This window comes from Salmo trutta, chromosome 36 (genome assembly GCF_901001165.1).
Source record: "Salmo trutta chromosome 36, fSalTru1.1, whole genome shotgun sequence".
Lineage (NCBI taxonomy): Eukaryota > Metazoa > Chordata > Actinopteri > Salmoniformes > Salmonidae > Salmo > Salmo trutta.
This window is the reverse complement of record NC_042992.1, coordinates 9,319,118-9,345,326: the sequence shown is the minus strand read 5'-3', so window position 1 is coordinate 9,345,326 and position 26,209 is coordinate 9,319,118. Positions and strand designations below refer to the sequence as shown.

At 45.6% G+C, this 26,209-nt stretch overlaps 1 protein-coding gene across 4 annotated transcripts in view; it reads left to right on the top strand.

The window, feature by feature from the left end:
- LOC115175362 (sorting nexin-13) overlaps window positions 1-26,209 on the top strand; it is a 63,127-nt gene that overhangs the window by 20,062 nt on the left and 16,856 nt on the right. For all 4 annotated transcript variants that reach the window (XM_029734580.1, XM_029734582.1, XM_029734581.1 and 1 more), the window contains 12 exons: window positions 10,682-10,794; window positions 11,039-11,141; window positions 11,228-11,317; window positions 16,964-17,085; window positions 18,422-18,534; window positions 18,678-18,782; window positions 21,398-21,486; window positions 22,009-22,092; window positions 22,773-22,911; window positions 23,079-23,167; window positions 23,257-23,356; window positions 23,708-23,898. In XM_029734580.1, the coding sequence (XP_029590440.1) occupies window positions 10,682-10,794; window positions 11,039-11,141; window positions 11,228-11,317; window positions 16,964-17,085; window positions 18,422-18,534; window positions 18,678-18,782; window positions 21,398-21,486; window positions 22,009-22,092; window positions 22,773-22,911; window positions 23,079-23,167; window positions 23,257-23,356; window positions 23,708-23,898 (1,338 nt within the window). The remainder of the gene's footprint in view (window positions 1-10,681; window positions 10,795-11,038; window positions 11,142-11,227; window positions 11,318-16,963; window positions 17,086-18,421; window positions 18,535-18,677; window positions 18,783-21,397; window positions 21,487-22,008; window positions 22,093-22,772; window positions 22,912-23,078; window positions 23,168-23,256; window positions 23,357-23,707; window positions 23,899-26,209) is intronic.

The window sequence follows — 26,209 nt, the reverse complement described above, 5'->3', positions numbered from 1 at the left end:
TTTGTTGTGGCTGATGACTGTATTCTCTCCCACTAGCCCCTCCCTACCTGTCTGCTCTTAATGCTGATAAGGTTAGCCTCGCTCAGAATATGGAAGGCTAGCCACCAATAATATCATGACTACCTGTCTGTCCCTGTATTCAGACCGTGACTGTTCCCTGTATTCACACCGTGACTGTTCCCTGTATTCACACCGTGACTGTTCCCTGTATTCACACCGTGGCTGTTCCCTGTAATCACACCGTGGCTGTTCCCTGTAATCACACCGTGGCTGTTCCCTGTATTCACACCGTGGCTGTTCCCTGTATTCACACCGTGGCTGTTCCCTGTATTCACACCGTGGCTGTTCCCTGTATTCACACCGTGGCTGTTCCCTGTATTCACACCGTGGCTGTTCCCTGTATTCACACCGTGGCTGTTCCCTGTATTCACACCGTGGCTGTTCCCTGTATTCACACCGTGGCTGTTCCCTGTATTCACACCGTGGCTGTTCCCTGTATTCACACCGTGGCTGTTCCCTGTATTCACACCGTGGCTGTTCCCTGTATTCACACCGTGGCTGTTCCCTGTATTCACACCGTGGCTGTTCCCTGTATTCACACCGTGGCTGTTCCCTGTATTCACACCGTGGCTGTTCCCTGTATTCACACCGTGGCTGTTCCCTGGAGGCTCCAGTGTGACGGCAACACTGTGATAACCCTGCTCTGGTCTGCTGATATGGGCCCACTACCACCATTACGTGTGTGTGTGTGTGTGTGTGTGTGTGTGTGTGTGTGTGTGTGTGTGTGTGTGTGTCAAGGACATTTACTAGCAGCCAGGCACCTCGTGAATATGGAGAGGCCTCCTTATCCCTGCTGTTAGTAGTATAAAGACCCTGACTGTCTGATAAATAAATAAATAAATAAATAAATAAATACCATGTGAGCCATATGTTAAAAAATGTGTGTTGGACCGGCTGGTGGTGTCAGCAGTAGGAAGCTCTGACTGGTGACCGGGTGTGTTCATTCCTCAGTCAGGGAGAGTGACATGTTTTTAGGTCGTCTCACATGACAGCCTAGTAGTATGCTACTTCTCACCAGAACTAGTCTAGGGTACCGTTAGTGACAGCCCAGACCCTTAGCTAGTGTGTGTCGGATGCAGGCTAATGGTTTTTACATTCCCCTGTGTGTAATAATGTAATGTAGTAGGCTGTAGCACTAAGGTCAACGACCTGTAGAAGTCAGACTGCTCTGTTGTTATTTGGCCATTGTGTTGTTTACTATCAGGTGAAATGTGTGAGCAGGAAGACACTGACAAGGCTGTATGATTCTGTGAGTGAGGGGAAACGCTGCCCGTGTGCGTTTCCGTGTGTCTATTGTGTGTGTGTGTTTGTGTAATATAAAGTTGTGTAGGGATAGCTCGGCTCGGTCCAGTGTGGTTGATTGAAAAAGATGGTGTTGATGTTAAAACAGTGTCAGAATATTCTGCTGCTATCTCTTGCCTAGTGTGATGCTTATAGCTGGAAATACTGCTGTATTAGTCAACACCATCACCCTGACCCCTGGAAAGGTCAGGACCCATCCACTGTGTGTGTGTGTGGAACGGGGACGCCATGTGCTGGAATCCTCTAAACATTCCACACATCCATCACATGACTGACCAGTCTTTTGAACAGACGACGGATACACGTGTGTGCGTGTACATGCTTGTGTATTGTGTGGTGCAGTCATATTTAATAGACTACAAGCTACACCAATGTACTGTATCACTGTTCTGGCTTTCTGTTCATTCTCAGTAGCAGGTAGTAGTGGGCGGCTATGACTGTCCTCAGACTACTGGTCTATAGGATTTAGACTAGGTCCTATTGTTACTGTGACAGAGGAGTGGCCATGTTTCAACACGTTCTAGAACACTGTTGCTATGGTTCTGACACGCTGAGTCATGATCTGTAGACTAGGTTTGGGTGTTATTCTGATTGTCCATACTGTTGCTGTACTGTACCAGGTTCTACGGTATTACCGGCAGTACACAGAAGGACTGCTATTTATTTCCAAATATAAAATACTCAATATTCAGTTGATGCGTAGAAACACGTCATTGTGTCTAACGGTCGTCTCACGCTGGACTGCGCATGTACAACATTATTTTTGATGACGAACGATGTAACAGAGTCAGTAGGAGTGACATCGGCCAGAATCTAGGCTGTGCCTTTTACGTTAGGACAAAATTAACAACTAAGAAATCATTTTTAACTTCTCTCATTGACTTCTCAAGCCCCAAACCTCAGTCTGCTCTGCAGCGTTCCTGGAAGTCTTGCGATGTTGAACCTCCGTGTTTAGAAACTCTGTGGTTCTAGTTAGGGATGCACGATATATCGGTGAACATATCGGAATCGGCTGACATTAGCTAAAAATGCCGACATCGGTATCGGCCCGACGTCTATGTTAACCGATGTCAAAGCACCCGTGCACACGTATATGACAATGACGCCACGTAAAATGTTGGACTTACACGTGCAACACAGCATTCTTAACCTAGCCCACAATGTCTGCTGTGTGGATCGAGCAGTTAACAAGTCATGTAATTCATTGCCCTTAACAATCAACCGTTCTCTCTTGTGGGTGATGTTGGCTTTCGATGGACTGGTCGAGCACCGGTACACACTACCAAGTGCGCTATTTTTCAGATGTTGCCATACCGGAGTTACACAGTAATAGCGTCACTGCTATAAGCTTCACGACATGCATACTGTGGGACGCCGTTTGGGTCTTTGCGTGTCAAAAAAGATAGTAGCACTGTCAAAGATGTACAAAAAAGTCTGCAAACACCGGCCATGAATGATGTGTTTACGGTACTGCGTTGATAATAAAGCATTTATTTGTTTTACTGCAACTTCTGGGGTAGCTAGCTTTAGCTTGGTACCTAGTTAGTACCAATACAAACAGCCTAAAAACAATGACCGATAGAAACTGCAGTCATTTTCATTATTCTTAGCAATGATTTAGGAATCCTTGTAAGTATTACCTAGGTTGCCACTTGTTCGCTAATTGAAATTGAACTTCAGTTCATGAAAATAAATAGCAAGCCAGCTACTTAACCCTGTTGCCCAAAGCTAATGTTATATGCAGCCAGCTAGCTTCATCTGGCTAGTGATGCTCGACCGGACCGGGTTATGTGTTGTGAAGCTAGCCACGATAAGGATTAGGCACAATAGTGGAATTTGCGGTTTGCCTTCAAATTAAAAGTATGTCATTGACAGTGATTCAAATGAATACAAAAAGTAGAATTATGCCATACTTGTATTTTTAAGGCTAACCAAAGTCCACTACTGTGGCTAATCCTTGTTGTGGCTAGCTTCACATAGATGGGTCCGACCACCATTAATCAAATAAGAACTGTCTTATAAATTAGAGTTATTTTAGATGATGACACCTAGCTAGATAGTTAGCTTGCTCTGAGTGATGTGAAGGCTACTTTTCTCCGGTACTTTCCTCCGGTATAGTTTTACTTTCCGCTGGTGTAGTTTTTCCTCTGGTTGGAAGTTAAAATGCTTTAGAAAAAGTAGCTGGCTACGTTCTTTCAATGATAAACATTAGAAATATGATGGCCATGCATCGTTTTTGCTAAACATACCTTGCTTTTTCATTGCACGCCCATTTACTTGTGTGTGTGGCTGCTAGCCAAATAGCATTGCACTTCTGTTGTCATGAAACATGGGACCAAAACTTTACATGTTTCAATTATATTTTTGTTCACTATATGTTGGTTGGAACTTGGCCATTTGTTATGTCAGTGAGAACAATACCTACAGTTGAAGTCGGAAGTTTACATACACTTAGTTTGGAGTCATTAAAACTCGTTTTTCAACCACTCCACACATTTCTTGTTAACGAACGATAGTTTTGGCAAGTCGGTTAGGACATCTACTTAGTGCATGACACAAGTCATTTTTCCAACAATTGTTTACAGACAGATTATTTCACTTATAATTCACTGTATCACAATTCCAGTGGGTCAGAAGTTTACATACACTAAGTTGATTGTGCCTTTAAACAGCTTGGAAAATTCCAGAAAATGTCATAGCTTTAGAAGCTTCTGTTAGGCTAATTGACATCCTTTGAGTCAATTGGAGGTGTACCTGTGGATGTATTTCCAGGCCTACCTTCAAACTCATTGCCTCTTTGCTTGACATCATGGGAAAATCAAAAGAAATCAGCCAAGACCTCAGAAAAAACATTGTAGACCTCCACAAGTCTGGTTCATCCTTGGGAGCAATTTCCAAATGCCTGAAGGTACCACCTCATCTGTACAAACAATAGTACGCAAGAATAAACCCCATGGGACCACGCAGCTGTCATACCGCTCAGGAAGGAGACGCGTTCTGTCTGCTAGAGATGAACATACTTTGGTGCGAAAAGTGCAAATCAATCCCAGAACAACAGCGAAGGACCTTGTGAAGATGCTGGAGGAAACGGGTACAAAAGTATCTATATCCACAGTAAAACGAGTCCTATATCAACATAACCTGAAAGGCCGCTCAGCAAGGAAGAAGCCACTGCTCAAAAACCGCCATAAAAAAGCCAAACTACGGTTTGCAACTGCACATGGGGACAAAGATCGTACTTTTTGGTGAAAGCTCCTCTGGTCAACAAAAATGGAACTGTTTGGCCATAATGACCATCGTTATGTTTGGAGGAAAAAGAGGGAGGCTTGCAAGCCGAAGAACACCATCCCAACCGAGAAGCACGGGGGTGGCAGCATCATGTTGTGGGGGTGCTTTGCTGCAGGAGGCACTCGTGCACTTCACAAAATAGATGGCATCATGAGGAAGGAAAATTTTGTGGATATATTGAAGCAACATCTCAAGACATCAGTCAGGAAGTTAAAGCTTGGTCGCAAATGGGTCTTCCAAATGGACAATGACCCCAAGCATACTTCCAAAGTTGGCAAAATGGCTTAAGGACAACAAAGTCAAGGTATTGGAGTGGCCATCACAAAGCCCTGACCTCAATCCTATTGAAAATTTGTGGGCAGAACTGAAAAAGCGTGTGCAAGCAAGGAGGCCTACAATCCTGACTCAGTTACACCAGCTATGTCAGGAAGAATGGGCCACAATTCACCCAACTTATTGTGGGAAGCTTGTGGAAGGCTACCTGGAACGTTTGACCCAAGTTAAACAATTTAAGGAAATGCTACCAAATATACTAATTGAGTGTATGTAAACTTCTGACCCACTGGGAATGTGATGGAAGAAATAAAAGCTGAAATAAATCATTCTCTCTACTATTATTCTGACATTTCACATTCTTTAAAATAAAGTGGTGATACTAACTGGCCTAAGACAGGGAATTGTTACTAGGATTATATGTCAGGAATTGTGAAAAACTGAGTTTAAATGTTTTTGGCTGTATGTAAACTTCCGACTACTGTACGTATCCTTAGAAACCTTCCTCCTGTACTGATGGTTATTTCATCCCTCAGGCACTCGATCCATCTAGTGTAGATGACCTGAACCCCAGGCTCTATGGCTCTATAGTGTAGATGACCTGAACCCCGGGCTCTATGGCTCTATGGTGTAGATGACCTGAACCCCGGGCTCTATGGCTCTATAGTGTAGATGACCTGAACCCTGGGCTCTATGGCTCTATAGTGTAGATGACCTGAACCCCGGGCTCTATGGTGTAGATGACCTGAACCCTGGGCTCTATGGCTCTATAGTGTAGATGACCTGAACCCCGGGCTCTATAGTGTAGATGACCTGAACCCCGGGCTCTATAGTGTAGATGACCTGAACCCCGGGCTCTATGGCTCTATGGTGTAGATGACCTGAACCCCAGGCTCTATGACTCTATAGTGTAGATGACCTGAACCCCGGGCTCTATAGTGTAGATGACCTGAAACCCGGGCTCTATAGTGTAGATGACCTGAACCCCAGGCTCTATAGTGTAGATGACCTGAACCCCGGGCTCTATAGTGTAGATGACCTGAACCCCGGGCTCTATGGCTCTATAGTGTAGATGACCTGAACCCCGGGCTCTATAGTGTAGATGACCTGAACCCCGGGCTCTATAGTGTAGATGACCTGAACCCCGGGCTCTATGACTCTATAGTGTGGATGACCTGAACCCCGGGCTCTATGGCTCTATAGTGTAGATGACCTGAACCCCGGGCTCTATAGTGTGGATGACCTGAACCCCAGGCTCTATGGCTCTATAGTGTAGATGACCTGAACCCTGGGCTCTATGGTGTAGATGACCTGAACCCCAGGCTCTATGACTCTATAGTGTGGATGACCTGAACCCCGGGCTCTATAGTGTAGATGACCTGAACCCCAGGCTCTATGGCTCTATAGTGTGGATGACCTGAACCCCGGGCTCTATGGCTCTATAGTGTAGATGACCTGAACCCCGGGCTCTATAGTGTGGATGACCTGAACCCCAGGCTCTATGGCTCTATAGTGTAGATGACCTGAACCCTGGGCTCTATGGTGTAGATGACCTGAACCCCAGGCTCTATGACTCTATAGTGTGGATGACCTGAACCCCGGGCTCTATAGTGTAGATGACCTGAACCCCAGGCTCTATGGCTCTATAGTGTGGATGACCTGAACCCCAGGCTCTATGGCTCTATAGTGTAGATGACCTGAACCCTGGGCTCTATGGTGTAGATGACCTGAACCCTGGGCTCTATGGCTCTATGGTGTAGATGACCTGAACCCCAGGCTCTATGACTCTATAGTGTAGATGACCTGAACCCCGGGCTCTATGGCTCTATAGTGTAGATGACCTGAACCCCGGGCTCTATGGCTCTATAGTGTAGATGACCTGAACCCGGGCTCTATAGTGTAGATGACCTGAACCCCGGGCTCTATAGTGTAGATGACCTGAACCCCGGGCTCTATAGTGTAGATGACCTGAACCCCGGGCTCTATGGCTCTATAGTGTAGATGACCTGAACCCCGGGCTCTATGGCTCTATAGTGTAGATGACCTGAACCCCGGGCTCTATAGTGTAGATGACCTGAACCCCGGGCTCTATAGTGTAGATGACCTGAACCCCGGGCTCTATAGTGTAGATGACCTGAACCCCGGGCTCTATAGTGTAGATGACCTGAACCCCGGGCTCTATAGTGTAGATGACCTGAACCCCGGGCTCTATAGTGTAGATGACCTGAACCCCGGGCTCTATAGTGTAGATGACCTGAACCCCGGGCTCTATAGTGTAGATGACCTGAACCCCGGGCTCTATAGTGTAGATGACCTGAACCCCGGGCTCTATAGTGTAGATGACCTGAACCCCGGGCTCTATAGTGTAGATGACCTGAACCCCGGGCTCTATAGTGTAGATGACCTGAACCCCGGGCTCTATGGCTCTATAGTGTAGATGACCTGAACCCCGGGCTCTATGGCTCTATAGTGTAGATGACCTGAACCCCGGGCTCTATGGCTCTATAGTGTAGATGACCTGAACCCCAGGCTCTATGGCTCTATAGTGTAGATGACCTGAACCCCGGGCTCTATAGTGTAGATGACCTGAACCCCGGGCACTATCGCTCTCAGCAGGGTGGTGGCTCTACAGTGAGTGATCAGCAGGATGGTGGCTCTACAGTGAGTGTCCTGTCCTGGGCCTATAATGTGTAAACTGTACACTTCCTTTCAGGAGCAAGTCTGTGTTAACCATGGTCTAGTTCTCCCTTCCTTCCTGCACTTGGAGTGCCCTGCTTCATTGAGTGATACACACACACACACACACAGACACATCCTGTGGCGTACTGCATTAGCATCGAATAGCCCCCGCGATATGCAACTTTTTGGGGAAGTCAGGAACCAATGTACACAGTCAGTTAGGAAAGCAAAGGCTAGCTTTTTCAAACAGAAATTAGCTTCCTGTAGCTCTAACTCCAAAAGGTTTTGGGACACTGTAAAGTCCATGGAGAATAAGAGCACCTCCTCCCAGCTGCCCACTGCACTGAGGCTAGGAAACACTGTCACCACCGATGAATCCACTATAATTGAGAATTTCATTAAGCATTTTTCTACGGCAGTCTGGTTCGACTGTAAACTCTCCTTCCAGACTCACATTAAGCATCTCCAATCCAAAATTAAATCTAGAATCAGCTTCCTATTTCGCAACAAAGCCTCCTTCACTCACGCTGCCAAACATACCCTCGTAAAACTGACTATCCTACCGATCCTCGACTTCGGCGATGTCATTTACAAAATAGCCTCCAACACTCTACTCAGCAAATTGTATGCAGTCTATCACAGTGCCATCCATTTTGTCACCAAAGCCCCATATACCACCCACCACTGCGACCTGTATGCTCTCGTTGGCTGGCCCTCGCTACATATTCGTCGCCAAACCCACTGGCTCCAGGTCATCTACAAGTCTCTGCTAGGTAAAGCCCCGCTTTATCTCAGCTCACTGGTCACCATAGCAACACCCACCCATAGCACGCGCTCCAGCAGGTATATTTCACTGGTCACCCCCAAAGCCAACACTTCCTTTGGCTGCCTTTCCTTCCAGTTCTCTGCTGCCAATGACTGGAACAAATTACAAAAATCGCTGGAGACTCATCTCCCTCTCCTCTCCAACTTTAAGCATCAGCTATCAGAGCAGCTTACCGATCACTGCACCTGTACATAGCCCATCTGTAATATAGCCCATCTGTAACATAGCCCATCTGTAACATAGCCCATCTGTAACATAGCCCATCTGTAATATAGCCCATCTGTAATATAGCCCATCTGTAATATAGCCCATCTGTAATATAGCCCATCTGTAACATAGCCCATCTGTAATATAGCCCATCTGTAATAAAGCCCATCTGTAATAAAGCCCATCTGTAATATAGCCCATCTGTAATAAAGCCCATCTGTAACATAGCCCATCTGTAATATAGCCCATCTGTAATATAGCCCATCTGTAATATAGCCCATCCATCTACCTCATCCCCATGTTACTTTTTTTTGCTCTTTTGCACCCCACTATCTCTACATCTGCACATCTATCACTCCAGTGTTAATGCTATGTTTTGAATTATTTGGCCACTATGGCCTATTTATTGCCTTACCTCCCTAATCTTCTACATTTGGACACACTGTATATAGATTTTTCTATTGTGTTATAGACTGTACGGTTGTTTATCCCATGTGTAACTCTGTTGATTTTTGTCGCACTGCTTTGCTTTATCTTGGCCAGGTCGCAGTTGTAAATGAGAACTTGTTCTCAACTTGCCTACCTGGTTAAATAAAGGTGAAATAAAAACACACCTGTCTCACCTCATTTAGCACTCCTAGAACGTTTACCTCTCACAGAAAACTATCAGAATAATGTCAACTAAACAATGGATGTAAACTAAACTAATTTAGAGCCTCTGGAAGACAATCCTCATGCAGAATAGATTTGGGACCAGCTTTAGCTGTTAGCCTGGCTGTCTTTCAAGTAGCCTGAATAATCCCTCAGATGTAGGCTAATCACCCGAGGTAATGAATTAACTCATTGTAGGTTGTTAGCATGTATGATATGTGCCAGTATTGGCTGGAGACTGGGTTACGTAGACAGTCTGCTAGCATTAGCTTGCTCGTGTTAGCCTGCGCTGTAGGCTGTGTGAGACAAGGTCGGGATGCAGGGAGAACGCTACGATAGCATTAGCAGTTAGTTTGTTAGCGTGAGACTGGGTCACAGCTTGCAATGCGAGACATAGCATTAGCAGTTAGCTTGTTAGCGGGAGCCTGTAAGCTGTATGAGACTGGGTTAGGATGCAGTGAGAGAACTAACGCCATTAGCGGTGAGGTCAGCAGTTAGAATTTCTTTGTTTCCTGCTCTGACAATACCAGGAAACCTGAAGATAAGGAACTCTCTATCACTCTCTCTCCCTTCTCTCCCCCCTCTCTTTCTTCTCTTCCCCCCTCTCTTTCTTCTCTCCCCCCTTCTCTCCCCCCTTTCTCCCTTCTCTATCCCTTCTCTCTCCCTTCTCCCCCCCTCTCTCTCCCGTCTCCCCCTCTCTCTCTCTCTCTCCCTTCTCTATCCCCTCTCTCTCCCTTCTCCCCCCTCTCTCTCCCGTCTCCCCCTCTCTCTCTCTCTCCCTTCTCTATCCCTTCTCTCTCCCTTCTCCCCCCTTCTCTCTCCCTTCTCCCCCCCTCTCTCTCCCGTCTCCCCCCCTCTCTCTCTCTCTCCCCTTCTCTATCCCTTCTCTCTCCCTCCCTTCTCTATCCCTTCTCTCTCCCTTCTCCCCCCCTTCTCTCTCCCTTCTCCCCCCCTTCTCTCTCCCTTCTCCCCCCTCTCTCTCCCGTCTCCCCCCCTCTCTCTCCCTTCTCCTCCCCTCTCCCCCCTTCTCTCCCCTCTCTCTCTCCCTTCTCCCCCCTCTCTCCCGTCTCCCCCTCTCTCTCTTTCTCTCCCTTCTCCCCCTCTCTCTCCCGTCTCCCTCTCTCTCTTTCTCTCCCTTCTCCCCATCACATTCCATCTGACTTTCTCTAGTGTTATGTAGCTAAAATGTGATATTGTTGCTGATTTGTTACGATACGTGAACCCTCTCTCTCTCTCTCTCTCTCTCTCTCTCTCTCTCTCTCTCTCTCTCTCTCTCTCTCTCTCTCTCACATTTCAAAGGGCTGTATTGTCATGGGAAACGTATGTTTACATTGCCAAATCAAGTGAAATAGCTAATAAGCAAAAGTGAATTAGTCTCTTTCTGTCTCTCTGTAGGCCAGTCTGTCTGTGTGGGGATGGGGGGGTCTAGGAGTGGTGCTGTTCCTCATCACGTTTGGACCCTTCGCTGTCTTCTACCTGGCCTTCTATATCTTCTGCTTCGTAGGAGGGTAAGTGTATACAACAAGTTTTTCAGTTATGAAGTCATTTATAGATGTGTTCATATGAAATGGGCTGTCATCTTTGTTGTCTTAAAATCTGGTTTACCTGTTCTCTCCCTTCTCTCTTCGCCTCTCCCTCTCTTCGCCCTCACCCTCCCTCCCTCCCTCTCTTCGCCCCTGTCCTCGCCCTCATCCTTCCTCTTCTCTCTCCTCTCCTCTCCCCGTCACCTGCCTCCCCTTCTCTCCTCACCAGTGGTTTTGCGGTCACTCTGTTGTTTGGTAAAACCAACTCAGAGAGACATCTAGAGAGGTGTGAACACTCCTATCTTCCGGCCACGCAAACGGGTATACTGAAGGTAGGACTCACACGCACACACACACGCACACACCACACACCACACACACACATAACTATCCCTTCTCCCTCTCTCCCCTCTCCCAGACATTGGATGAGATGAGGCTGGAGCCAAAGCCTATACAGATAGACAGGAGACTGACTGGCTCCAACTACATAGACGAGCCTCTTCAACAGGTTAGTGACTCAACAGAAGGATGAAGAATGGGTGTGTGAAAACAAACAGAGAGGGAGCACAGTGATGACACAGCCTGACGAGTTACTTTCTGCTTACTAGCTTCTTCTTCTCTCTATCCAACTATGACCAAGTTGGATAGAGAGTTGATTTTGCTTACGTCTGTAATTTCCGTTCTTGTAGATTGATTGATTGTTCTAAAAACATGATTTGGTCATCGTTAGTAGCCTATGCGTTACGTTGATTCCGGCTATTAAAGTATCTGCCTGTTTCGCTATCGGCTGCTGACTCTCACTCCTTCTCCCCTCTGTGACATGGAGGAGGGAGAGATGATTCTGAGAAGCACAAGCATATGACCGTTGCTGAAAATGCAATTGTGGGAAAATGACTTTTTTCAATGCAAAAATTAAATCAAGTACAAGGGGGGTGGGGTGGGGGTCAATGCAGATAGTCCGGCTAACTATTTGGTTAACTATTTGCTTAACTATTTAATATTGTTGTGGCTTGAGGGTAGAATCTGTTCAGGGTCCTGTTGGTTCCAGACTTGGTGCAGCGGTACCGCTTGCCGTGCAATAGCAGATAGAACAGTCTCTAACTTGGGTGGCTGGAGTCTACACCGCCTGCTATAGAGGTCCTGGATGGCAGGGAGCTCGGCCCCATTGATGTACTGGGCCATACGCACAAGACTGCTCTCTAGCACCATGTGGTCGGATTCCATGCAGTTGCCATACCAAGCGGTGATGCGGCCTGTCAAGATGCTCTCAATGGTGCAGCTGTAGAACTTTTTGAGGATCTGAGGCCCCATTCCAAATCTCTTCAGTGGCGTTGTTTTGCCCTCTTCACGACTGGGTTGGTGTGCGTGGACCATGCTAATTCAATAGTAATGTGGACACAAAGGAACTTGAAGTTCTCGACCCACTCCACCACAGTCCCATCGATGTGGATGGGGGCGTGCTTGGCCCTCTGTTTCCTGTAGTCCACGATCAGCTTCTTTGTCTTGCTGACGTTGAGGGAAAGGTTGGTGTCTTGGCACCACACTTTTTGGAAATCTGTTCCCAAGTATTCCCACACATAACAGAGACGTGATTGTATACAAATGTAAGCAAGGTTTGAAATGATTGTTTTAGACATATATCTGTTTGGGCTTCTTGCGGTCAATTTACAGTCTACAAATTATAAGTATGTTCCGGCCCGCGGACCATCTGCTCCAGAAAAAAAACGGCCCGCGGCTGACTAGTTGATGATCCCTGCTATGGGCTGTCTCATCATCGATGGTTATCAGGCATCCCACCGTTGTTTCGTCAGCAAACTTAATGATGGTGTTGGGAGTCATGCGTGGCCACGCAGTCGTGGGTGAACAAGGAATACAGGAGGAGCACCCGTGTTGAGGGTCAATGTGGCTGTGTTGTTGCCTTCCCTTACCACCTGGGCGAGTCCTGTCAGGAAGTCCAGGATCCAGTTGCAGAGGGAGGTGTTTAGTCCCAGGGACCTGAGCTTAGTGATGGAAGGCACTATGGTGTTGAACACTGAGCTGTAGTCAATGAACAGCATTTTCACGTAGTTCTCCAGCCAGAGGGTTGGGCAACCCTGCTCTAGCCTTTAGCTCAGTGAGGATGTTGCCTGTGATCCATGACTTCTGGTTGGGATATGTACATACGGTGGGGACGACGTCGTGGATGCACATATTAATGAAGCCGGTGACTGATGTGGTAAACTCCTCAATGTTATCAGATGAATCTCGGAACATATTCCAGTCTGTGCTAGTGAAACAGTCCTGTAGCTTAGCATCCGCTTCATTGGACCACTTCTGTGTTGAGCGCGTCACTGGTACTTCCTGTTTTTGTTTGTAAGCAGTAATCAGAAGGATAGAGTTATGGTCAGATTTGCCAAAGGGAATGCGAGGGAGAGCCTTGTATGGGTTTATGAGTGTGGAGTAAAGGTGATCTAGAGTTTTGTCGCCTATACTTGGTGACATGCTGGTAAAAATGAGGTAAAACAGATTTCGGTTTCACTGCCTTAAAATCACCAGCCACGAGAAGTGTGTGGATATGTATTTTCTTGTTTGCTTAAAGCCCTATAGATGGGTTAGATATACAGATACATTTAGCCTGCGTTCTAAAGCCTAGTGTTCCCCTTCCCCTTTAAGGCCTCATAGATGGGTTAGATATACAGATACATTTAGCCTGCGTTCTAAAGCCTAGTGTTCCCCTTCTGTTACGAACCGGCTCTGAGTTCGCAACAAAAGGGAGACAACGTGGAGACAAGGAGTATCAAAAATATATATTTATTAGATACCATAACTAGCACAACCAAAAACAAGGTGTCTGCATGGAGAGAGTCTCCCCAATGACTGGGGAAGAGGTGTCTTTATCCTGGGACACACCCGAGCCCAGGTGTTTCCCATCTAGCTGACGACCCTTCCAACTCCGCCCACCGGCATCCTAATAAGGAAACAAGAACAAAGAGAGAGAATACGGCAGACAGAGTGGGAGGGTCGTCACACTTCCCCTTTAACGCACTATAGATGGGTTAGCTGACAATGTCACAAATGATGTGCCCACTTCCATGGGGCAGAAGTCAGCGTGTTGTTGTGATTCTGGATTGCCAGATTGCTAGCAAGAATGACAAGAAACAGGCCATGTGGGGAATCGTGACTCATTTCAGCATGTTTCATCTTGTTCTAGATACAATGTCTAGTTTTGAGGTGTTTTACTACTGATTTCATGTCAATGCTAATATGGCAAAAAATTTGCTAGCTAGCTAACCAACAACTGTAACGGTCTATTTCAGAGACAAAAAGTGCTAATTCAACACATTTATTAATGTTTTCAATAAACAGAGACAAAATATAGCTTACATGTTGTCAAGTCTAATCCAACCGGTCTGTTTTGCCCCATAGTTGCTCATGTGTCGGATTTGTTGATAAACAACCAACCCGTCTATACAGCTCGTTTAGTGCCAGCATCTGTTTGTGATTATAAATGGACAGGTACAAAAATATATATAGCTGTAAACTCTCTTGGTAAATAGTATGGTCTGCAGCTTATCAGGTATTTTAGCAAGCAAAAACTTGAGACTTCCTTAACATTAGAGATCGTGCACCAGCTGCTCTTAACGAAGAAACACCCCTCCCCACTTAGTCTTACCCGAGGCTACCGTCTGGTCGAGACAATGCATGAAGAAATGGGTATATATTATCCATGTTCTTGGTCAGCCAAGACTACGAGAATCACAGAATATTACAGTTCTTCAGGTCCCGTTGATAGAATAGTCTTGGAGTTCATCCATTTTCTTTTTCTTCCAGTCTGCACTTTCGCTAACAGAACAGAGGGCAATGGGGGTCTATTCGTTCGCCGACTTAATCTTTGTTAGGAGGTCAACCTCACCTGGCTCTTTTTTTTGCTGCCGCTTCCTCTTTGAGTCCTGGGGATTAGGGCATGGTCCGGAGTAAGCAGAATGTCCGGGGCTGCCCACTCGTTGAAGTAGAAATCTTCGAGGTTCGTGATCGCTGTTCTGATGTCCAGAAGCCTTTTTCGGGTCATAGGAAGTGATGGCGGAGACATTTTCAAGATGTATAACTTTCAAAATACAGAAATACAGCCGATATGGTGGAGTTGGCATCATATAATGCAACATATATCGTACCGGCTGTATTTCTGTATTCTGAAGGTTGTATTTGAAACTTGATTGCTGACATGCAAAACATTTTGGGACTATATCAACACAATGGACTAATGAAACAAATACCAAAAGATAGTGTTTGGCTGGAGTTTTCCTTTAAGATGAGCATTAAAGAAACAAACAAAATAGTTAAATTCATCAGGAGTCCGTAAAACAGCAGCTACAGTGAGCACCATAATTCATTGGACAGTGACCATTTTTGTTATTTTGGTTCTATACTCTAGCACTTTGAGTTTGAAAGGATACAAAGTGAAGTACAGACTGTCAGCTTTAATTTGAGGGTATTTTCATACATATCGGATGAACCGTTTAGAAATGACAGCACCTTTTGTACATAGGTCCCCCCATTTTAAGGTACTAGAAGTATTTGTTGAATTGGCTTCACAGACGTGTGTCATTAGGCAGGTGTATTCATTTGTGTCGTTAGTGAATGCAGGAAAGCTGTTGGTGAATAGTATTGATTCCAGACTTTGCCATTGCCTTTGGAGGTTGTTGTTGGGGTGTGACAACATGAGGAAGACAGTAGTGTCGATGCAAATGAAGCTGGCCGTCATAAGGCTCAGAAATGAAAATCAATCAATCAGGAACATTGCAAAATCCCTGGGCATGCCCAAGTCAACAGTTTGGTTCATCATTAACAAGGAAAAAACAACCGGTGAACTCAATTATGTCAAAAGACCCGATAGACTGAGGAAGACCGTGGTGAAGAAAACCCCCCCCTGACAACAGCCCAACAGATCAAAAACACTCTGCAGGTGTAGATGTGTCAAAGTCTACCATACGTAGAAGACTACACCAGCAGGACTACAGAGGGTACACTACAAGATGCAAACCACTGATAAGCCTGAAGAACAGAAAGGCGAGATTACAGTTTGCTAAAAAGCACCTAAAAGAGCCCCAAGAGTTCTGGAAAAAAGTATTGTGGACAGATGAGACAAAAATTAACATGTACCAAAGTGATGGAAAGAGGAAAGTGTGGAGAAAAAAAGATGCCCATGATCCAAAGCATACCACCTCATCCGTGGAGGGGGTGTTATGACTTGGGCCTGTATGGCTGCCAGTGGAACATGGTGGAGGGGGTGTTATGGCTTGGGCCTGTATGGCTGCCAGTGGAACATGGTGGAGGGGGTGTTATGGCTTGGGCCTGTATGGCTGCCAGTGGAACAGGCTCATTTGTCTTCATCAATGATGTGACTGCAGACAGAAGTAGTACAATGAATTCTGAAGTCTACAGAAATATTTTATCTGCTCAGATAAAACCAAATGCCTCCAAACTCATTGGACGGCACTTCATCATGCAACAAGACAATGACCCTAAACATACTGCTAGAGCAACGAAGGGGTTTTTTATGACCAAAAAGTGGAAAATCCTTGACTGGTCGAGTTAATCACCGGATCTGAATCCATTTGAACATGCATTTTACATGCTGAAGAGGAGACTGAAGGCAATAAGTACCCGAAACAAGCAGGAACTGAAGATGGCTGCAGTACAGGCCTGGCAGAGCATCACCAGGGAAGATACCCAGCGTCTGGTGATGTCGATGCATCGCAGACTTCAAGCAGTCATTGCATGCGAAGGATATGCGACCAAATATTAACAATGATTACTTTTATTCTACATTATGTTAAACTGTCCAATGTTTTTTTGATGCCCGAAAATGGGGGGGACTATGTACAAAAGCTTCTATAATTTCTAAACGGTTCATCCGATATGTATGAAAATACCCTCAAATTAAAGCTGACAGTCTGCACTTCACCCTCATTGTCATTGTATCCTTTCAAACTCAAAGTGCTAGAGTATAGAACCAAAATAACAAAAAAATGGTCACTGTCCAATGAATTATGGTGCTCACTGTATATGGATTTATTTTTCTTCGTCTCGCTCAGCTCCAGTACGATGAACATGGAGTTCTCAGCAACAATAAGGACTGGCCTGTTTCTCACTCCCTCTCTCTCCCTCTCTCCAGGTCATCCAGTTTGCTTTGAGAGATTATATCCAGTACTGGTATTACACTCTGAGTGAGGATGATTCGTTTCTGCTGGAAATCAGACAGACGGTCCAGAATGCTCTGGTACAGTTCTCTACACGGTAATATTCTATAACTACTCTATTACTGCTTTATAACTACTCTATTACTGCTTTATAACTACTCTATTACTGCATTATAACTACTCTATTACTATTCTAACTAGTCTTTCTTTAACTAGGCTATTACAGCTTTATAAGTAATCTATTACTACTCTATTGCATTATAAGTAGTCTACTACTCAATTACGGCTTTAACTAGTCTTACTACTCTAACTAGTTTTACTACTCTAGTCTATTACTGCTTTATAAGTAGTCTATTACTACTCTACTGCATAAGTAGTCTAATACTCAATTACGGCTTTAACCAGTCTTACTACTCTATAAGTAGTCTATTACTACTCTACTGCATAAATCATCAAATCAAATCAAATTTATTTATATAGCCCTTCGTACATCAGCTGAAATCTCAAAGTGCTGTACAGAAACCCAGCCTAAAACCCCAAACAGCAAGCAATGCATGTGAAAGAAGCACGGTGGCTGGGAAAAACTCCCTAGGAAAAACTCCTGAGAAAGGCCAAAAACCTAGGAAGAAACCTAGAGAGGAACCAGGCTATGAGGGGTGGCCAGTCCTCTTCTGGCTGTGCCGGGTGGATATTATAACAGAACATGGTCAAGATGTTAAAATGTTCGTAAATGACCAGCATGGTCAAATAATAATAATCATAGTAATTGTCGAGGGTGCAACAAGCACGTCCGGTGAACAGGTCAGGGTTCCGTAGCCGCAGGCAGAACAGTTGAAACTGGAGCAGCAGCATGGCCAGGTGGACTGGGGACAGCAAGGAGTCATCATGCCAGGTAGTCCTGAGGCATGGTCCTAGGGCTCAGGTCCTCCGAGAGAAAGAAAGAAAGAGAGAAAGAGAGAATTAGAGAGAGCATATTTACATTCACACAGGACACCGGATAAGACAAGAGAATACTCCAGATGTAACAGACTGACCCTAGCCCCCCGACACATAAACTACTGCAGCATAAATACTGGAGGCTGAGACAGGAGGGATCAGAAGACACTGTGGCCCCATCCGATGATACCCCCGGACAGGGCCAAACAGGCAGGATATAACCCCACCCACTTTGCCAAAGCACAGCCCCCACACCACTAGAGGGATATCTTCAACCACCAACTTACTACCCTGAGACAAGGCCGAGTATAGCCCACATAAGTAGTCTAATACTCAATTATGGCTTTATAACTAGTCTATTACTACTCAATTAATGCTTTAACTAGTCTACTGCTTTATGTAGTATATTACTACTCTACTGCATTATAACTAGTCTACTACTCAATTACGGCATCATAACTAGCCTATTACTACTGTGTTGCCACACTGTTATACAGGTCTAAAGAAGTGGACTGGCAGCCTTATTTGACCACCAGACTGGTGGATGACTTTGCTACTCACCTTCGAGTCTTCAGAAAGGCCCAAGACAGACTGGAGGACAGTAAACAGAGTAAGGACGCACACACACACACACACTCGCTTTCTCTCTGGCATGATGATGATTATTACGAAGACGTTGTGGATGATTATGAATATGGTGATGTTTATGATTGTGGTGGTGGTGATGATGATGATGTGGTGGTGTGTTTCTAGGGGACTTGTCGGAGGAGATGGTGGAGTCATTCTTTGAGGCGGAGGTGGAGATGGAGAGGAACATCTGTAGAGACGTGGTCTGCACCTCCCTGAAGGATGAAGAAGGTACACACACACACACACACACACACACACACACACACACACACACACACACACACACACACACCCCCGGAAGAACGAGGGAGGTTCACACGTTGCACCTCGTCAAGGCACTTGGAACTCCTTTGAGCCTCCTGCGTGTGTTTAAATAGAAAGAAAAAGTTGAACGCTATATATGCGGCAATAATTTAATCGGTAAACCTCATTGTCTTACGTCAGATTGCAGACGGCGTCGTGCTGTGATCTGGTTGATAACTTGCAAACACTCATGGGATAGATTAAAAAAAGTAGTTTGGCTGCAATACGCTGTCATAAATTCCGAAAGTGTTACCAAGGTGAGTCCGAGTTAATCTTACCAAACGCTATAAACGGTAGCTAATTGTGACATTTTCTTTAAGTCTTAACTACCTAATTCTACATCTATCTAGGGAGTATTGTGGTTGTAGAATCAGTATTATGTGTATTAGTATTTTGAAATGTGCACCAATTGGCTAGCTAGCTATTTTTCTAGTTAGCTGAGCCAGTCTCCGTATGAAACCAAAGCGACGCTAACCCAACATCATTTCACACACACTCAATGCTGAATAAATACTCCCTCAAGGTAGCTAGCTAGTGTAGTAAGATTCTAGCTATAGCCAGGGGCGAAAATCTGATATCAACTTTGGGGGGGACAATTACATGAAAATTACATAGTTATGTTTCAGTGATATATTGGGGGGGACAAATTATATTTTTCCCAGGATGGGGGGGTCGTGTCCCCCCCGCGATTTCCGCCCCTGGCTATAGCACAATTCATGTTTCTCTGATAAGACAGTTGCTGTCCTGCCCTGTTTAGTGCACTGAGTTCCGCAGCAGCTGACTGTGCTAGCTGCGACATCACGTTGGCCAAATGGTACAACGTAGCGAGTCACCAGTGCCAGCTATCAGAGTCGGATACATACTGATTTCTGAGAACAACTCTAGAACTTTGGTGCATTACTATTTCATCAGCAAGCTGGCAGACTAGCTGCAGTAATGGCTATTCAGACAAACTTGCTCTGGGCTGCTAACTGGGAACAAGTTTGCTCTACTGATCGAACCTGGTTTAGCAGCCCCCTGGCCAGTGGGTCAGTCTTTATATAACCTGGTTTAGCAGCCCCCTGGCCAGTGGGTCAGTCTTATATAACATGGTTTAGAAGCCCCCAAGCCAGTGGGTCAGTCTTATATAACATGGTTTAGAAGCCCCCTAGCCAGTGGGTCAGTCTTATATAACCTGGTTTAGAAGCCCCCTAGCCAGTGGGTCAGTCTTATATAACATGGTTTAGAAGCCCCCTAGCCAGTGGGTCAGTCTGATATAACCTGGTTTAGAAGCCCCCTAGCCAGTGGGTCAGTCTTATATAACATGGTTTGCCGTAGCAGCCCCTAGCCAGTGGGTCAGTCTGATATAACATGGTTTGCCGTAGCAGCCCCTAGCCAGTTGGTCAGTCTGATATAACATGGTTTGCCGTAGCAGCCCCTAGCCAGTGGGTCAGTCTGACCGAACATGGTTTGCCGTAGCAGCCCCTAGCCAGTAGGTCAGTCTGACCGAACATGGTTTGCCGTAGCAGCCCCTAGCCAGTGGGTCAGTCTGACCGAACATGGTTTGCCGTAGCAGCCCCTAGCCAGTAGGTCAGTCTGACCGAACATGGTTTGCCGTAGCAGCCCCTAGCCAGTGGGTCAGTCTGACCGAACATGGTTTGCCGTAGCAGCCCCTAGCCAGTGGGTCAGTCTGATATAACATGGTTTGCCGTAGCAGCCCCTAGCCAGTGGGTCAGTCTGACCGAACATGGTTTGCCGTAGCAGCCCCTAGCCAGTGGGTCAGTCTGATATAACATGGTTTGCCGTAGCAGCCACTAGCCAGTGGGTCAGTCTGATATAACATGGTTTGCCGTAGCAGCCACTAGCCAGTGGGTCAGTCTGATATAACATGGTTTGCCGTAGCAGCCACTAGCCAGTGGGTCAGTCTGACGGTGTTCCATAGTTATGGTAGTCCTGAGAACTAGTGTTAGGCAGATTACCAACATTTTTATTTTTTAGGTATGAGTTCCACAATTAGACAGATGGCTCCTGGAGACGCTTGTTCAGTTAGAATGACATCATCGGACGAAAGACAATGGGGTAAACCTCATAATCAACTGTTGGCATCGCAGTGCCTTCTTCAGGGTCAACCAAAACGGTAGTTATGATGTTTACCCATTTTAATTGTTGGGAGCATATATAAAGTGTGTAACTTCTCCAGTTTTCTCTCCGTTAGTCAGCAGCTAAAACATGTTGCTGTGTGTCAGCTCAAGGTTTTTACCTCTGTGTGGGTTTATCATAAGGTTCACATTCAGATACTGACTTCTCTGTCCCTCTCTCGCTGTCCCTCTCTCGCTGTCCCTCTCTCTCTGTCCCTCTCTCTCTGTCTCTCTCTCTCTGTCCCTCTCTCTCTGTCCCTCTCTCTCTCTGTCCCTCTCTCTCTCTCTGTCCCTCTCTCTCTCTGTCCCTCTCTCTCTCTCTGTCCCTCTCTCTCTCTGTCCCTCTCTCTCTCTGTCCCTCTCTCTCTCTGTCCCTCTCTCTCTCTGTCCCTCTCTCTCTCTGTCCCTCTCTCTGTGTATCAGGGTTCCTGAGGGATCTGTGTGAGGTACTGCTCTACCTGTTACTACCTCCTGGAGACTTCCACAACAAGAACATGCGATACTTCCTCAGGGTGAGACACACACACACACACATACACACGGACCATGTTAAGTCCTTAGTGATATGGACGCCAAGGAACTTAAGGCTCTCGACCCGCTCCACAACAGCCCCGTCGATGTGGATGGGGGCGTGCTCTCCCCTCTTTGTCCTGTAGTCCACGAGCAGCTCCTTGGTCTTATTGATGTTGAGGGAGAGGTTGTTGTCCTGTAGCCTCACGTCTGCTTCATCTGACCACTTCGTATTGAGCGCTTCACTAGTAAGTAGGAAGATGGAGTCATGGTCTGATTTGCTGAAGGAAGGGCGGGGGAGGGCCTTGTATACATTTGTGTGGGAAGAATAAAAGTGGTCTAGGGTTTTAGCGCCCCTAGTGCAGCAGGAGCCATGTTGGTAGAAGTGAGAGAGAACGGTTTTAAGCCTTGCTGCGTTAATCTCCGCCCACCAGAAATGATGCTTCCGGGTGTGTGATTTCTTATTTGTTTATGGACCCATACAGTTCTGATGGTGACGTCATGTGATTGTGTCCATGTTCCAGGAGATTCTGGCGCGAGGCGTTCTCCTTCCCCTGGTCAACCAGCTGAGTGATCCTGATTACATCAACCAGTTTGTTATCTGGATGGTCAGTATCAGTAATAATATCAGGATTTGTGGGATTTTCACAAGATTTTATCCATAGAATGGTTCTTTGGAGAAAGGATTGTTGACCGTATATTTGACATTTGTATCTAAAAGTCTTATTGAGAAATAATTAATCAAAATTGGCATATTTATGACGTTGTTGCCTTACCGCCTTCTTTAAGACTCCATAATGTTTCATCTTTATGCACCTTCACCTTTCAAGACCATGACTTTAGATTCTTCTGTGTTCAACAAATTATTGAAACATGTGGCAAATAAAAAATGGTGTTTTCAATATTCATGTTTATAATTTTCAATATTCATCAATTAATATAAGAAAATTGTTATTGGAATCAATGTACTACTCGTATTACAGAGCAAGCAGTAACGCTTCATATGACACAAATCTTTTCTTAGTAGCACCTTACTCCTTTGAAGAAATGTTAGTTTTGTGGTCACAGTGTCATAAATATGCCAACTTATATCAATTATGCTTTTGGATAAAAATGTCAAATATATGTCCACAATCATTCCTCTGAAGGACTACTCTATGGATTAAATATATTTAAACAAAAAAAAGATCTATCATTATCAATATAACCAGTTTATCAAGCAGTTGTGGGTGGTTGGTAGAGATCAATACAGCTGTTGTAGCACCTATTGAGAAACCTGTCTGTGTAGATCCGGGACTCGAGCTGTAACTACGAGGCTTTTATGAACATCTTGAAGCTGACAGACAGAGTGTCTGAACTGGAGGCTGTTAAAGACAAGGCCCTGGAGGAACTACAGTACCTACGATCACTGGACACCGCAGGAGACGGTACACACACACACACACACACACAGAGCAACATGCATGACCCCACACTTAACAAAGTATACATAAAATCCTGAAAATCTAAAATATTCATATCTTTCGCTTAACTCTCCTCTCCATATCCCACTCTCCCTATCCTCCTCCTTCCTCCATTTCTTTCTCTCTCTCAGATATCAATGTAATAAAGAACCAGATCAACAGTCTGATGTTTGTGAAGAAGGTCTGTGAGACCAGGATACAGAGGCTACAGTCTGGGAAGGTAAGAGAGTCAGCCGTAACGCGTACTAAACCCCCTCTCATACTCTCTCAATTTCACCTGTTCTGTCTGTTTCCATCTGTGTACTGTAGGAGGTGGATGCTCTGAAACTAGCGACAAACTTGGGCAAGCTGTGTATTATACCACTGGAACATATTCTGGTACACAACATCGCCCTGCAGTTCTTCATGGGTTAGTACCACACACAACTCTGTCTCTGTCTCTGTCCTGACATGCAAGCAAGTACAGTTATTTTGCCTGACAAGATGGCTACAAAGTAACAACCCACACCTGACTCTGACCTTTGACCTCTACCTTCTCCTGAACACTTCATGCTGGGGTCCAGGAAAAGCTGTTCTTCTGGCTGAAAGTGAAGGGCTACAGAGTAACAGCTGAGCCTGACCTCTAAGCTTTGACCTTTACCTTCTCCTATAGACTACATGCTGGGAGCTGGGGTCCAGGCAGAGCTGTTCTTCTGGCTGACAGTGGAGGGCTACAGAGTAACAGCTGAGCCTGACCTTTGACCTCTACCCTCTCCTATAGACTACATGCTGGGGGCTGGGGCCCAGGCAGAGCTGTTTTTCTGGCTGACAGTGGAGGGCTACAGAGTAACAGCCCAGCAACAACTCGAGGTGATGGAGGGATGGCAGAAGGATGGAAAGAAGGGAGGAGACACTACAGGACTGCTGAAGGCTGCAGCACTAGGGGTGTATGAACAGTACTTATCTGATAAGGTAACACACACTTTCACGACACACACACACACACACACACTTTTACTTAAAGGGATATTTTGCGATTTTAGCAATGAGGCCGTTGGTGCAATAGTCAGTATTAGCTAGAACGTTGCGTCTCTGACCGCCTGTGGGGAAAACAACATGTGGTTACCCCATTAGCTCACAACAACAACATATGGTTACCCCATTAGCTCACAACAACAACATGTGGTTACCCCATTAGCTCACAACAACAACATGTGGTTACCCCATTAGCTCACAACAACAACATGTGGTTACCCCATTAGCTCACAACAACAACATGTGGTTACCCCATTAGCTCACAACAACAACATGTGGTTACCCCATTAGCTCACAACAACAACATGTGGTTACCCCATTAGCTCACAACAACAACATGTGGTTACCCCATTAGCTCACAACAACAACATGTGGTTACCCCATTAGCTCACAACAACAACATGTGGTTACCCCATTAGCTCACAACAACAACATGTGGTTACCCCATTAGCTCACAACAACAACATGTGGTTACCCCATTAGCTCACAACAACAACATGTGGTTACCCCATTAGCTCACAACAACAACATGTGGTTACCCCATTAGCTCACAACAACAACAACATGTGGTTACCCCATTAGCTCACAACAAAAACATGTGGTTACCCCATTAGCTCACAACAACAACATGTGGTTACCCCATTAGCTCACAACAACAACATGTGGTTACCCCATTAGCTCACAACAACAACATGTGGTTACCCCATTAGCTCACAACAACAACATGTGGTTACCCCATTAGCTCACAACAACAACAACTTTTGTTGTTGTCTACTTGTTTTAGTCAATTACAAAACTACATTTAAGAAAAGTACAACATGTCTAAAGATGACTTTTCAACATTGCCTGCTCCTTAGAGTTCTCACTACTTAGAAAAACGTTATTGTAGGGCTTCCTTCATGCCGATGCTAGCAGCCACTAGAGTGAGTGCTAGCTAGCTACCGACCAGAACATTATGCTAGCCAAGACCAACAACACAAACAGCCACTAGAGTGAGTGCTAGCTAGCTACCGACCAGAACATTATGCTAGCCAAGACCAACAACACAAACAGCCACTAGAGTGAGTGAGTGCTAGCTAGCTACCGACCAGAACATTACGCTAGCCAAGACCAACAACACAAACAGCCACTAGAGTGAGTGCTAGCTAGCTACCGACCAGAACATTACGCTAGCCAAGACCAACAACACAAACAGCCACTAGAGTGAGTGCTAGCTAGCTACCGACCAGAACATTACGCTAGCCAAGACCAACAACACAAACAGCCACTAGAGTGAGTGCTAGCTAGCTACCGACCAGAACATTACGCTAGCCAAGACCAACAACACAAACAGCCACTAGAGTGAGTGCTAGCTAGCTACCGACCAGAACATTACGCTAGCCAAGACCAACAACACAAACAGCCACTAGAGTGAGTGCTAGCTAGCTACCGACCAGAACATTACGCTAGCCAAGACCAACAACACAAACAGCCACTAGAGTGAGTGCTAGCTAGCTACCGACCAGAACATTACGCTAGCAGTGAGTGAGTGCTAGCTAGCTACCGACCAGAACATTACGCTAGCAGTGAGTGAGTGCTAGCTAGCTACCGACCAGAACATTACGCTAGCCAAGACCAACAACACAAACAGCCACTAGAGTGAGTGAGTGCTAGCTACCGACCAGAACATTACGCTAGCCAAGACCAACAACACAAACAGCCACTAGAGTGAGTGCTAGCTAGCTACCGACCAGAACATTACGCTAGCCAAGACCAACAACACAAACAGACTATACAGCTACAAGTAATGAGTGGAGTTACAAAGGCCCTGTACTAAACCAGTTAAAAGTCTTACCTGTGATGAAATGTTTTCCACACAGTCTACATGTATAGCGGGTTCCCCACATTTCCCACTCTACGTCGCTCAGTAGCCTGAAGCCACAGGGCTCTTCTCCCAGGCTCTATTTCCCTACGTGGGAGCATTGCAAACCGTAGGTTGGGATTTCTGACCTGGTTACATGTACATTGAACAACACAGCTTCTTTTCAGCATGTTTTGTTATTTCTGTATATCAAAAAATCAACTGCGAAGTTTTTCCTCTTACATTAGGGGTCAATAGAAAAGAATGTAGTTTTCTTTGTGGCTGTGGTCGAGGGAGTTCCTTATTATGTGAATACCGACTGGGACTATGGCTGGAAGTCGATGGGATACCCGTAGACTTCCAGCCATTGAGCTAACTTATTTCAAAATGCACACAGAGACATACAAA